Below are 13,984 nucleotides of genomic sequence, written 5' to 3'. Positions count from 1 at the left end.
TATCTGGAGTAAACATTTTGTATAACCTGTAGACCAAAAACGACTTGGTGAATGGAAGAATTGTATGTCACCTTCCTCTCATCAGAGATGAACTAACTGAATTTCCTTGCTGTTTCACTTAACTCTTACAGTGAAATAGATTCCCACCTTAAAAGAAATATGAATTCACTTTTGTAGAGGGAGTTCCCCTAAGTGAACCCTGAACGGAGAACTTGAAAGCTTAATTTTTAGCCTTCCTTTTTGTCAGCTACTTGTGCTAGCAGTAAAATAAAACATCTTTAGGGCTTGAGAGAATGATTTGGTTTGAACACTTGTTCTCATTTTCTGGGGCTCTTCTGACTTTATCAAGCCTTTTGGCTTTTTTTTTAAGAAAGCTGTAAGAAAAAAAAAAAAGAAAGCTGTAAGAAGCACTGGCAAATGTGTGCTCTGCTGGAAGCCCTAAGTACTGGTGGCAAGTTAATATGGCATTGACTTTTTCCTAAAGAAAGTATGCTATTTAGTAATTTAATTCCATGGAAATGCTAAGTACAACTGGTGATGAAAATGGCAACAAATCATCCTTAGGATGGATTCTTTTCTGCTAAAAGTTAAATTGTTTCCTTCTAGGCTGGTATGTGTCTTTGTGCAAGGGTGTCAAATGACATCCATTTGACATCCACGTCAACCCTCGTGGAATGAGACCCAGAAGTTGACGTGGAGAAATGCAGCTATAACTACAGTATTTCAGTGTTAATCACAAAGGATCGAGAAAGAGACAGAAAGGCGGGGGGCGGGGGGCGCGGTGGGATATGTATAACAGTCTTTTGATAACAAGTTAAATTAAAAAGATCTAACCTTAAGATTTAGATTTTTCCCTCAAATCTGCCTCCCGTTAGAGCCTCAAAGTTCATTTTGAACTCACTCTCACGTGCAAGCTTCCTTTATTTATGATAGTCTGCACACACACACATCCCACCAACAATCTGTCATTTCTTCTATGCATGACTTGATTTTCTGTGAGGCTCTCTATAATTTCTAAGCAACAGACTCTCTATAATTTCTAAGCAACCTAAAGCTTACCTAGACCCATAAACTAATGAATGGGCTCTAGATTCCCCTTCCATCTAACTAGCAGGCTTTGATTAGCAGATTAGCAGACAGTTGTACTGGGCAAAACCTTTTGAGTTTCTCATTTACCCGTTTCTGCTATGAAGTCCTCTATGACTGGACCCTTCCCCGGTTGGAAATCCAGTTATCTTGCCGGCAATGCCGCAAGCCTGCAGAAATGTGGCAGGGGAGGTGTAGTGGGCTCAGGGTTCCACCAGAGCGTTCAGCATCGGGAGAGAGCTTCTCTCCCACTTCGTCACACTTTCTGGAGCCAGGGGTGGGAGGAAGAGGATTTAACTCCATTCTCTGGAATTGTTTTTACTCTTTCCAGCAAATCATTTCCTTTTTGTTAAAGAGCACTCCGGGGGGAATTGACCTAAAATATTCCTCCTTCGATATCCTTAAGGCCCAGATCAATTCTCTGTGCTTCAATTGTCCCTTCTGTAAACTGGGGACAAAAAAAGGGCTTTTAGGGTAGGATGCTTACCTAAGCTCTCTCTAGCGCTCAGTAAGATTCCAGAATTCCATATTGAGAGCATATAAAATGAGAACAAGAATAATTTCCAACTCGTAATGTTGTTGTATAGATGAAATGAGTTAATGTTAGGTGCTTAACACAGAACCTGCACAGAGTAAGCTATCATATTAGCATTTCATTACGATAACACTGATATCATATATGTGATACTGGTACTGTGATGGTTCCTGTGATTCTCTCAACAGGGTTTTAGGAAGGGGGTCTCTGCCATGCTAGGGCTGTCTTCCTCATGCTCCCAGTCACCGACTCCTGGTTAGCAAGGAGCATGAGTTTTCCTTTTAAGCCCCTGTCCCAACTCTGAGGCTGGAATGGGCAGGGAAGGAGGCCATAGCAATGGAGGAAACCTCTGGAGGCACTCAAAGCAACCCTCCGAGGGGCTCCATCTGGGTGGTTCTGGGAAGCACTTCCACAAGCTCATTCTTGCTAACAGGCCCTTCGACCCCAGTGTAGAAACATGCAAGAACAGGGAGCATCCAGCCCTTAGAATTTTTAAAAAAATATTTATTTATTTATATGGCTGTGTCAGGTCTTAGTTGCGGCATGCTGGATATTTAGTTGCAGCATGAGAACTCTTAGTTGCGGCATGTGGGATCTAGTTCCGTGACCAGGGATCAAACTGGGCGCCCTGCATAGGGAGCGTGGAGTTTTAACCACTGGACCACCAGGGAAGTCCTCAGCCCTTAGAATTTAAACAGCACTTATGAGTCTGCTTCTCACAAAAAAATAAAACAAAGCAAACAAACAAAAACTTCCTGGGACTAGCACTGCAAATGTCCTCCTCGATTCCATTCTGTCCTGATGTAACTTATTTTCCTCACTTACCCTCTCTTCAATCCTGGATTAAAGTAAAAAGAATAATAGAGGACAGAAGACAGTGAGACCTCAATCAATATTTGTAGCTGGGTGATTAGGGACACAGGCGATAGTCAGTTTTGCTGCTCTGTAGCTCACCTTTCAGAGCCTGAGTTTCCTCACATGTAAACCGAGGAGGGGGAATGATGATACCTACCTCATAGAGTTGTTGTGAAGAATAAATGAGATAATTATATATTAATAATAATAATGCTGACATTTATCGATCACTTATTAGATGTCAAGTACTATGGTTCGGGCTTTGTGTGGATTATCTTAACTGCTATACCAGGTTGTACCTAGGGCTTAGCATATGGCCAATATTCAATACATGTTAGCAATTATAAACATAATGACAGGGCTTCCCTGGTGGCGTAGTGGTTGAGAGTCCGCCTGCCGATGCAGGGGACGCGGGTTCGTGCCCCGGTCCGGGAGGATCCCACATGCCGCGGAGCGGCTGGGCCCTTGAGCCATGGTTGCTGGGCCTGCGCGTCCGGAGCCTGTGCTCCGCAACGGGAGAGGCCACAGCAGTGAGAGGCCCGCGTACTGCAAAAAAAAAAAAAAAAAGATAATGAAAATATCAGCAAAGTACAAAGAGCCAGTCTTCACTGCCCTTGGCAAAGTGTTTGTGCAATCATGCTCCCTTTCCCAACGCTGGTCCAAATCACCCGTCACTCCCCTGTCCACCTTATGTCCCTCTCCTTCTGGCCACACCCCATCTTGAAGCTCAGATTCAGGGTCTTTGGGAATCCTGAGTGTATCCTTCATTATGGCCTGGCCCATGATTACTCGAGACACTGAACAAGCTGCTTTTAGCCTCACTAGTTTCCCCATCTTCAGAATGTGATCAAGATACCGTTAACCACTTATTGTACTTTAGGACAGTGGTGAGAAAGATAGTTTGTAAACACCAGTGAAGGTATTTCTGGCCCACTCCCCACTTGAGAGGCTGGTGTGGGAAATAAGTGAGGTGAGAAGTGTGTGCTTAGCTCTGGCTAAGACTCAGGATAACAATTTCCAGAAGTCAGTCTGCTAAACCCAGTGCCTGGCACAGCACCTGGCATGTCCTAGGTCCTCAAGAAACAATTTGTTGGCACTGAAGATAATTCATGATTTTTAGCTCAAGGGCTTATTCTGTACATCATCTGCTACAAAAAGCAACTCAGGGACCAGCTGCCATGCATCCCTCCTTCCAGCTAACCCAGATTTGGAAACTGGAACTAAATGCTACATGCCATTTGTTTTCCTTTGGAAATTAAAAACTATAACTGGTGCTAGGTTATGCCACACAAGTTTCATTGTTGGTTACTACATTTCCTATCCACTGTCTCACCAAACTCTCCCCAAGATGCTTTTCCTTTTGAATGAATTGTCCTCCAGAATCTGCAAGGCCACGCTGAAGTTTGGGGATCACATTTTCTAAGGGTAGGTGGAATTAGGTGGTATTAGGTGGTTGTCTTACCTAAATCAATTGAGCAGCTTGTTTTCATTTATGGACTATATGGCACTTTATCTCTTCACTTTTCCTCCCTTTGTTTTTGCCTCCTAAATGCCCTTTCTTGCTTCTATTCTGATATGCCCATCTCTCGGAGACCACTTCTTGAACTCGAAGCTGAACTGATGTTAAGGCTATGCCACATAAACAGATTTGCAGGTGTGAAGCATTTTAAAGGAAGCTCAACAGCAAAAGAAGTGGCCTTGAGCTCCCCAAAAGGTCCTCCCAAAGTGAAGTAGAGCCCCAGCCAAAGCACACTGGAATCACTCATAGTAGTTTCAATATTCTTTTGTTAGTTTGAAGTCTTCTGAAAGAGGCTTTAAGGACAATGACCTAGAGAAGCATTTAAAATTTTGGCTGGTATAACTGTTCAGAACCAAAAACCTTTGTCCTATTATTTCAGCCACATAAGACGTTGATTTGGCTTTGAAGTACCCAGCAATGAGAATTCCAGGATAAGGAGACTGCAGCCAACCTGGTTGTGATATGGACGTGGTCTTTGAGAGAAACCAAGAAGATCTGATGCAATAACCCCCCTTGGTATTGAGGAAGGCAGACTCCCAGTGGCAGAAAGCAATTGCTTATGAAGAGGAGTGAGGAGAAGATGGTAGCTAGTAGACAGGTAGACAGCCTCCCACACTCATATTTTGGCTTCAGTGTACAGTAATACACTCATGATTTTACTTTTTGAATTACGCTTATAAAGGCCGACGGAAAGTTCATTTTCCTTCACTGAGCACACACTGGCTTGGTTTGCTGAGAGGTGGGACACACTGGCCTACAGGAGGAAAAAACAACCAGTCAGGGATTTCAGAATAGCCGCGGATGGTCCACAAATGGATGAGCCATATTTGTACTTCATACCAGCCGCTTGGAATCGCAGGATGCTGGAGGAGGGCCTTGGTCTCAGACGTCAACTTCACCAGTTGAGGAAAGCAAGGCCCACGGAGATGAAGGAATTGATCTAAGAGCATGAAAGTTATGGTGAATCACATAATCTGAGTTCTTAGGAAATGTATTCTTGCTGGATACCCACCCTCTGCAATTCGATGGGTTATTCCCACGACTGAACTTCCTAGTACTTTTAGAGGGAGGCTGTGTGGCATGTTACAGGGAGTGCACTGAGCTCAGAATCTGAGGACGGGAGATGATTCTTTTCCTCTTCCTGTGTCACTTCAACTCACTAAGCCTCTCAGCTTCTTCATTTTTAAAATAGGAATTATTCCATGTTACATGATTGTTACAATAATTTTGAGGATAAAGTCAAATAGTGAATGTGAAAACAGCCTTTAAAACAGTAAATGCCACCAGATGTCAAGTAATATTATTCTAAATAGCATTTGGGCCTCTGTGATGATGCTTGTCAAGTTCTTCCTAGAAAGATAATTAGTTGCTTATTCCTCCATGGGGGATGCTGTCCTCCTTCACCCTGAACTATGCTGCAAGTTACTTTAGGTGGAATGTGTCTTTCTTGCTTTTATCTGTAATCCTGTAATCCCTTTAGTACCTGTCATACTACCTTTTCTGTAGTGGTTGCTTGATCAGTGCTTCTTGGACTAGATCACTCATAATAAACTATTGTCTTGACTAAACTTCCCTTTTTCCACCGCTGTGGTACTAACTGAGAAAATTCCAATTAGAACTTTTTTTTTTTTTTTCCAACCAGAGAGTAAGAGGCACAATGTGTATTTACCAAAGACCTGATGTTTTAATGGTACCTTTTTAACTAGTTCACTTTTCTATGAAATGTGAGGAATACAGATTCAGAGGTAAGAAATATCACAAATGGGAAAGTAAGAGTTGAAAAACCAAGTTTTATGAAATCACTTTAATATCACTGACAGTGAAATAAGAGAAAAATAGAACAGATCTATGAAATATTTAAGTCCACATTGGCGTGCTTCGGTCTCTACTAGAATTTCCTGGAGCCCTGTAGACTGTTATTCACCATCCACATATGCATATATAAAAATATACCATCTATAAATAGCCACCTGCCTTTTCAGTGAAATTAAAGATGGGAGAGTTAGAAGAGAATTTCCCAGTATAATTACAGAGCTCAAACCTACAGCTGTTATACTTCTATAGTTCTACCCAGATAAATTTCTGATATCACTATTTTCTATCAAGCACATTAAAAAAATCTACTTTTTCTTTAATGGTGAGATGTTGTCAAGAGGACATTTATTTGTTTCTCACCAAGATTTCTCACAAACCTACTTTAAAAGATTAGGTGTTGCATAGGGTTATTGTATAGACTAATTTTGTTTTATAAACTGAAGAAAATGTTCCCAAGTGTTTCTGCTCCTTAACTAGGGATTAACACCAAACTCCTGCCAATGTTTTTCCTAAACTCCACACATGCCCTTTCACAAGCACCCTCTCTCTCACCTGTTTTCTGCAACGATGCACCTCCTTAAGGATCCCCGAGCCTCTAAAATTCTTAGGTAAGAATCCACGACGTTAGGACGTACCACATTGTGAAAGGAATTAAACTGAACAGTTTTATCTCTGCTCGCAAAAAAGCAGCTAGTAATTTATTCATACAGTCTTTGTTCCCTCGCTAAAGACAAGCACTCTGCAATCTGTGAGCGCCCAGCACTGATAAGAGGAAGGGGACACGTTTACAGGAGCAGTCACAGAGCTCTCCCACAGAAGGGTCTAAGTGCCTTCAGCAGTTAATTTGCGAGCAAAAAACCCCATTGGGAGCCTTCCACCTACTCCAAAAGCAAACATTCTTAACAGGCAGTATTACTGTGGTGTTAAAAGAGGCATGCTTTAACCTAAAAGGTGTCATTTTATGAGCAAAAACGGGATAAACCTTAAGAGACTTGAAGTCGCTCCGTCCTCGATGCCAAAATCTTCACAGCTTAAGATGACCTCCCGCCCATTGTGATGTTCAAAACCCAGGAGGATCTTAAAGCCGCTTTGCACACAGTGCAGCCGCAAGCCTTCCGCCTCTTGGTGAGGACTGTCACTGGTTTTCATTCCATGTGTTTGTAAAACACACCAGCCATGTGTGTGAGCCTATTAATTAAAACAAAAACAGAACTGTTTCTGTTGAGCTTTAGAAGTACAGAAACTTAGAGCCAAAGCAGGGAAGGACAAACAGCAGCGTCCTGTCTGCTGCTGTGATGGCTGCCAGAGAATGAGGGGACTCTATTATGAAAAGCCAGCAAATAGACACCTGAATTAAAGTGGAAAGGAAAAAAAAAAAAAAGAAAAAAAAAAGCTAGGGAGGCTTGTATTGGAAGTATTTAGAATGCCTTTATTATTTCCCTGAGGGACTGTTTAATATCGAAGTGCCTGGCTAGCGAAGGCTTCTCGGTCTAATCTGATTCCAAAGTTAGCCTCTCTGACAAGAGGAGAGAATAGCTTCAGTGGCTTCTGAGGCCATCCTGGGGTCAGGCGTGGAGTCTATTCCTGCCGGAGCTGCTGAGTCACTGCCATCTTGGGGAATCACTTGACCTCTGGCTCAATTGACCTACAAGGTAGAGTGAAGCCTACAGCTGGCAAGGCTCCACATGCAATGTCCCTGTTATGATCTCTGGAATCAACTACAGACTTTGCCAGCCACCTGAACCCAAAGGATTTAAGTCCCAACACTTTAGATAAGGGGCCTTAGAATACAAAAACACCAATCAGTGATTAAAAAAAAAAAAAATCACAGAATTCTTCCCAAGGAAAACATCACCAGAAAAGTGGACCAAAAATATCTAGTCCTCTTTCAAATATGGACTCTATGCCTGAAGGGTAGTAAAAACATGGATCACATAACACCCCTCTAAAAGAGATGCTTATTCTGTACCTTCAGTAATTTATCCAGAGCAGGATGTGAAAAAGCTTAGTGGTGTGTGTGGTAGGGAGGTGTGGAGAGAGGCCGGAAGCAACAACAACAGAAAAAAAATAAAGGACAGTTAAGGCATTCATCACACTCTGTGTTTTAAAATGCAAGAAAAAAAGACCTTAATATATGTAACATCTTCCTCTGTGAGGGACACATACAGTGGCATCCCTCCATACCATCTTTCCATAATACAACATTCTGTTCTTTGGCTTACATAGGAACCATAAACTAAATATACGTTCACTTTGTATTTAAAAAAAATTTATTTGTGATCTGTACAAGTGATAAAGTGGGGCTTCCTTGTAGATTTTTAAAGGCAAAACAAAACAAAAATCCAAAGTAAAAATGTATAAATACAATATATATTTTCTTACAAAAATGGGAGATTTACAAAATATACATACTGCACTTGTCTCTATTTTACAAATTTCACATGCAAGAGATACAACACAAAAGATGCCAAAAACTGCGTAGTGGGACTTTTAAAAATCTGACAAATCAGACAGTTTTGGAGGTTTAAGGAACACAAGGTCAATGTTAACTTTAATATAAAAAGCAGCTCCACTCAACCTAACATTACATATATAAAGCAACTTGTATTCCTGACAGTACCCTCTATGATTTAAAAACTATTTAAAACAGCATTTAAAGACTGTTTTGATAAATAGGATAGTGTTGCCAGATTGGAGGGTGGTGTCAAAGGTGGAGTAAAGGTTAGCTCCCATGATTCTCTGCTCAGCTTTAGCCCATTACGCAAAAGAATTGGAGTTCTAGTATAGAAAAAAAAGTACATGATTTAAGATTAATAAATTTAAGTCATCCAGCACATTTCAAAGAACTCCAGAATTACTTTGAAGTTTACCTTCTTTTAATGACTTTCCTTAAAAATGGGGCCCATGGTTTGAACTGTCCGCTTCACTCACTGTCATTTCTGGAGGTCACCTTCCCACCCGGCCACACAAAGACAGGGTCAGCATACACATGATATTTTATAAACGGATTTATGGAACAAAGGAAACAGGACAAAATGCTTTTTTACTTTTTAAAAAATTTAACGTTCCTTTATTATGAGGCTAAAGGCATTAGGCTTCTCCTTTAATCTTGAAGGATTCAAATTGGAGTGAAAAAATAGAAAAAAAAAACCCTAAATGCAGGTTTATGGGAAGACAAAAAATGAAGGGGGAGATTTCCCTGAACGTTTTAACAGAGCCTGTTAGATCCTGTGTTCTGAATTAAATTTACTTAAAACAAACACAACAAGACCCCTTGCATTTCCTTTAGCCAAGTCAGAACCTCCGACGGAAAGGGGTATGGAAGCACACTGCCTTTCACTTTTCCTTAAAAAGGAATGTTTATCGCAACCAAATTAACATTCAAAGGGAAACTTCAGATTTGCGCTGCTTTGCCTATAAAAGTTGCTGTCTTCACAGTTGTTCCTTTCCACAGGGAGACACTTGTTTCCTCTTTTGTCTCTTACAACAAAGACAGGGGGAAAAATGCATTCCTGTTTTGAAAAGCAACAAGTCATCACTTCTTTTCAGGGTATTAAACCGAATAAAACACCCTTCTTTCTTCCTCCTGCCTTCCCCAGAAAAGGAAAAAAGTAGTAGAAATACCTACTACTCGCTGTCTTTCCCTTGTTGCAAAATGTTCGCTTCATTTCTTTTGCATCCTCACATCAGGATTCTAGGAGGCAGGCCTCCCAAGACTTCAAAATGCTTACTTTACAGGACTTGAAAGGAGTAAAGGAGGAAAGGCAGGCGGGAGGAGGCAGGGGAGGAGAGACTGTAATGTCTGACCCTGGAAATTAACCCATCTGGGCTCCAGTATGGCCCCAGTGAAAAGAGATTACGGTTTGACCACCGCTTAACAAGGACTCTGCAGGGAGTCCTCCCTTTTCCCAACAAAGCGGCCGCCGCAGACAGAGCTGTGCCTTTCTCCCGGGCCTCACAGGAGTGAGGACAGGCCACTTGTCTTGCAGCAGGGGAATGGCTCACAGTCCCAGTTCGGCCCCAGAGCCGGGAAGAACTCACAGCAACCTTCTGATCTCAGTCTTTTCGATTGGCCCCGGTCGGTCCGTACCGTACAGGATTAACACGATCACTGTCATCATCATCCTGCAAGTCTTTGCCAGAAGTCTTTTCATCCAAACCGTCTTTCCACTCAGGCCTCTTTTCCAAACCCACGTATATCTCTACATGTATCTTCTCACTTCCAGGTCACTTCTCACTGGAGCGTAAGGAGGTGACAGAAACAAGCCCCCCCCCTACCCCGCCGTTCTCCCCCTACCGCGCCTTTCCCCCTGCTGGGGGGTGGGAGAAGGAAGGGTGGGGGAGGGGCCGGGGCTCATACCGCAGTCTCCCCCTTGCTGCTGTGGCTGAGTCTGTGGTAGAAGCGGCGCCACGACTGCAGCGTCTTGCCGGACCAGATCCAGAAGCCAGTGGTGATGCCTACGATCATGGTCATCAGGTACTTGATCATGAAGACGGTGAAGTCGGGGCTCATGGGCGGGAAGTGGCCGGGCGGACAGGGCACCGCGTAGCTCTTGCACGTCTGCAGGAGCCAGGTGCGCTCCCAGTGTTCGCGGAAGGCCTGCTCGTAGAAGTAGCAGGCCAGAACGATGGTGGCCGGCACGGTGTAGAGCACGCTGAAGACGCCGATGCGCACCATGAGTTTCTCCAGCTTCTCGGTCTTGGTGCCGTCGTGCTTCATGATGGTGCGGATGCGGAACAGCGACACGAAGCCGGCCAGCAGGAAGGACGTGCCGATGAAGAGGTAGACGAACAGGGGCGCCAGCACGAAGCCCCGCAGCGCGTCCACGCTGGACAGGCCCACGTAGCACACCCCGCTGAGCAGGTCCCCGTCCACCTGGCCCATGGCCAGAATGGTGATGGTCTTGACAGCGGGCACCGCCCACGCGGCCAGGTGGAAGTACTGCGAGTTGGCCTCGATGGCCTCGTGGCCCCACTTCATGCCGGCCGCCAGGAACCAGGTGAGCGACAGGATGACCCACCAGATGGAACTGGCCATGCCGAAGAAGTACAGCACCATGAAGAGGATGGTGCAGCCCTCCTTCTTGGTGCCCTGCGCCACCGTGCGGTAGCCGTCGTCTGAGAAGCGCTCCACGCACACCGCGCGGTCCTCCAACAGGAAGCCGGCCACGTGCGCCACGGCCACCATGAAATAGCAGCCCGATAGGAAGATGATAGGCCGCTCCGGGTAGCTGAAGCGCCGCATGTCCACTAGGTAGGTAAGCACGGTGAAGAGCGTCGAGGCGCAGCACAGCACTGACCACACGCCCACCCAGAGGCGGGCGAAGCGCCTCTCCTCCTCCTTAAAGTACATGAGGCCGTTGGCGCGGCCCGGCTCGCAAGGGGCGCCGCAGTCGCGCTCGCCCAGGAAACGGTAGCCGAGGTAGGGGGGTACCTTGAGCTGGCGTGGGCACGAGAAGGGGAAGGCGGAGCGGGCCCTGCCGTCAGCGGCCCCCGGAGGTAGCGCGGTGAAGGGCAGGTCGGGCATGTAGGGCGCGGTGGGATAGGCGGTGGGGCCGCCGCCCGCGCTGCCGGAGCCGTCCGAAGTGTTCTGGCCCACGCAGATCTCTCCGGCGCCGTGCACGGGGAAGTTCTCGCAACGCAGCCGCTCAGGCCACTGGAAGCCGAACTTGTTCATGAGCGCCTCACAGCCCTGGCGGGCACGCTCGCACAGGGAGCGGCACGGCGGGATGGCCTTATCGAGCACGGTACACACGGGTGCGTACATGGAGCACAGGAAGAAGCGCAGCTCGGGAGAACACTGCACCTTCACCAGCGGGTAGAACTGGTGCACCTCGAGGCCCGCATCCTCTTGGTTCGTGTGACCCAGCAGGTTGGGCAGAATGGTCTGGTTGTAGGCGATGTCCGTGCACAGCGGGATGGAGATGGGCTGGCAGAAGCCGTGGTCCGGCACTGAGATGCCCTTCTCGCCGTGATACTGCTGCGCCCCGGCGCCCGCGGGCAGTGCGCCCAGCAGCGCAATCACCAGAGTACACAGGCCCAGAGGCGAGCGCGACGGTGCCGCGCGGGGGCCCAGCATCGCCGGCCGCGGGTGCAGCGGCGTTCTCAGCCCGAGAATCTTGACAAGGCAGCCGGGAGAGGCTGGGATCCGGGGAGGCGCCGCCGCGCCGGGCGCATGAGAGTCCTCGCGGCGCCGGGGCTGGGCCGTGGGCGGTGCGCAGCCGAGGGCGCTGCAGCAGGGGTGCTCGCGCCGCGGGGGCGCCGCCGCCACCTCCGCCCGGCACTCGCGCAGCAGCCGGGGTCCCAAACTCGTCTGCCTGGGCCGGGGGCGCCGGCGGGGGCCGCCTTCTCCGCTCGCCGCGACGTAACGGTGAGGCTTTTTCTGCGGCGAGGAGCAACAAGCGTCTCCGGTTACCCTTCAAAGTTTGCCCAAGTCTCTTGACTCACAGCGCACAGTAACGCGCGCGCCCCCCACAACAAGTCCGGCCCCCGAGCAGGCGAGAGCCGGGCGCCGCCGCTTGCTAGCCAAAGCCGCCGCCTCTACGGTGCTGCTCCGCCTCCTCGCCTCGAGGCTCCGCTCGCCGCCGCCTCCTCCTCCTTCGCCTCCTTCTCCACTCCCCGCTCCTTCTTCAGCCCCAAAAGCTTGGCCCCAAGTTTCAACCAAACGGCGGATTCTCGCTGAGTCCGATCGGCGTCTTGGAGCCAAGAGCTCAGCCAGTTCTTTCAAGAAATCCAGTCACACTGCGTCCGAAGCTGCGAGATCCCGGTGCCCGCGGCCTGGGCCTGGCCTCTCCAGCCCCGCGCAACCCTGGCCGGTGAGTCCCGGCGCCCGCAGCCGCCGCCGCCCACCGGGAGGGAGCGCAGAGTAACGCCTCGGAGCCGCTCAACTCGCCAGAAGAAGCGTCGGGCTCGCAGGGTTCCGGGCCGCCCCGCCCCCTCCCCTCCCCCTCCCCTCCCCCCATTCACAAACCACTCCGGGGGCGGGCTCTCGAGCTCCAGTGCGGCCCAATGGCAGCCTTTGTTTTCTGTGTGGCCGCCTTTGGATTGGGTGGAAGTCGGAAGGGGCGGGCTAGGGAACCGGAGAGGCACTGTCCGCAGCGCTCTGGGCGGATTCCTGAGGGGAGGGGCAGGGGGCTGGGAGGGAAAAGTTAAGAAAAACTTTTACCCTGAATTCGCTCGCCGGGGGAGGGGGGGGGGAGAGCACCAGAAAGGGAATTTGCTTGAAAGATTTGTTCCTCTTCCGGATACACTAAAATACACATTCCTAAACAGAAGGGCGCACACCGGGCAAGGCTTTTGCAAGGAGAAGCTGAGAATAGAGCAGCGCCTCAGCGGAGAGAGACGTGATCCGGAGTCACTTTAGCTCTCCCCGGGGTGAAAATGCTGGGTTTGGCTGGGCGCTTTTAGGTAGCGGGATCCTAAATGTGGGGTTCGGTATGGGGCAAGAAAGGGGTGCGCCTCGCAGATTGCTTTTCTCTCCCGGGACTCAGACCACGTGAGGCCACAATCCCCTCTCACCCCCTCTCCCCGCGGTAAAAAGGAGGAGGGGCCGCGTCCGAGGAGAAATCGGAGTCGGGCGGAGGGGGCCGGCTTAAGGCAGGAGGAAGTGCAGACCCCTCTGAGGGGAGAGAGCCGGGGAGCGGCGGGCGCGGGGGACCCAGGCCCCAGCCCACCTTGACCGCGCGCACGGCCCAGAGTCTAGGGATCTGGTATAGCTTTAGTGAAGTCATTAGAAAACTAAGACAGTGTTGGGGGAAATTACTGTAAAAAAAACCTGCGGCCGAGTGTCCAGGAACACTGTACGGTTTAAAGCGAGTATTTGATTGCCTTGTTTTCCTTAGTTCTGCGACGCGTGGCCCTTCGGGGTCCCACCTTCGTCGCAGAAGCAATGGTTTTGATCCTTAGAATTTCCGTAGAAAAGTTTTCATGCGTACTAGAAACCAAGGGCATTTGCTAATTAAAGAGTTTTCCAAACACAAAGAGTGGTTATCCTTGTTCTCGGGTAGCGTTTTCTGATTGGCAAGCGTCCTTTTGTTCCTGGTCAAATCTTCGCCCGGCTGAAGGCACTGGGCGCGGGCGCGCTCTCTCTGGTTACTCCCGGCGAGATCAGAAGTTACGGGGGCGGGGGGGTGGGGGGGTGTTTCTCCTCTCTGGCTGGACTGCGAGGAATATCA

General features: G+C 48.2%; 1 protein-coding gene across 1 annotated transcript; it reads right to left on the bottom strand.

Moving 5' to 3' along the window:
- Positions 1 to 8,045: 8,045 nt before the first annotated feature.
- On the bottom strand, positions 8,046 to 13,768 carry FZD7 (frizzled class receptor 7). Its single transcript, XM_081243027.1, has one exon. It carries the CDS (start codon positions 11,887 to 11,889, stop codon positions 10,165 to 10,167), a length of 1,725 nt encoding a protein of 574 aa, XP_081099153.1. The 5' UTR covers positions 11,890 to 13,768; the 3' UTR covers positions 8,046 to 10,164.
- Positions 13,769 to 13,984: the final 216 nt, after the last annotated feature.

This window comes from Mesoplodon bidens (genome assembly GCF_964165515.1).
Source record: "Mesoplodon bidens genome assembly, chromosome: 8".
Lineage (NCBI taxonomy): Eukaryota > Metazoa > Chordata > Mammalia > Artiodactyla > Ziphiidae > Mesoplodon > Mesoplodon bidens.
This window is presented reverse-complemented; position numbering and strand designations above follow the sequence as displayed.

What these genes read in the sequence shown, in the direction of transcription:
- FZD7 (XM_081243027.1), bottom strand. Translation starts at nt 11,889, where the DNA reads ATGCTGGGCCCCCGCGCGGCACCGTCGCGCTCGCCTCTGGGCCTGTGT.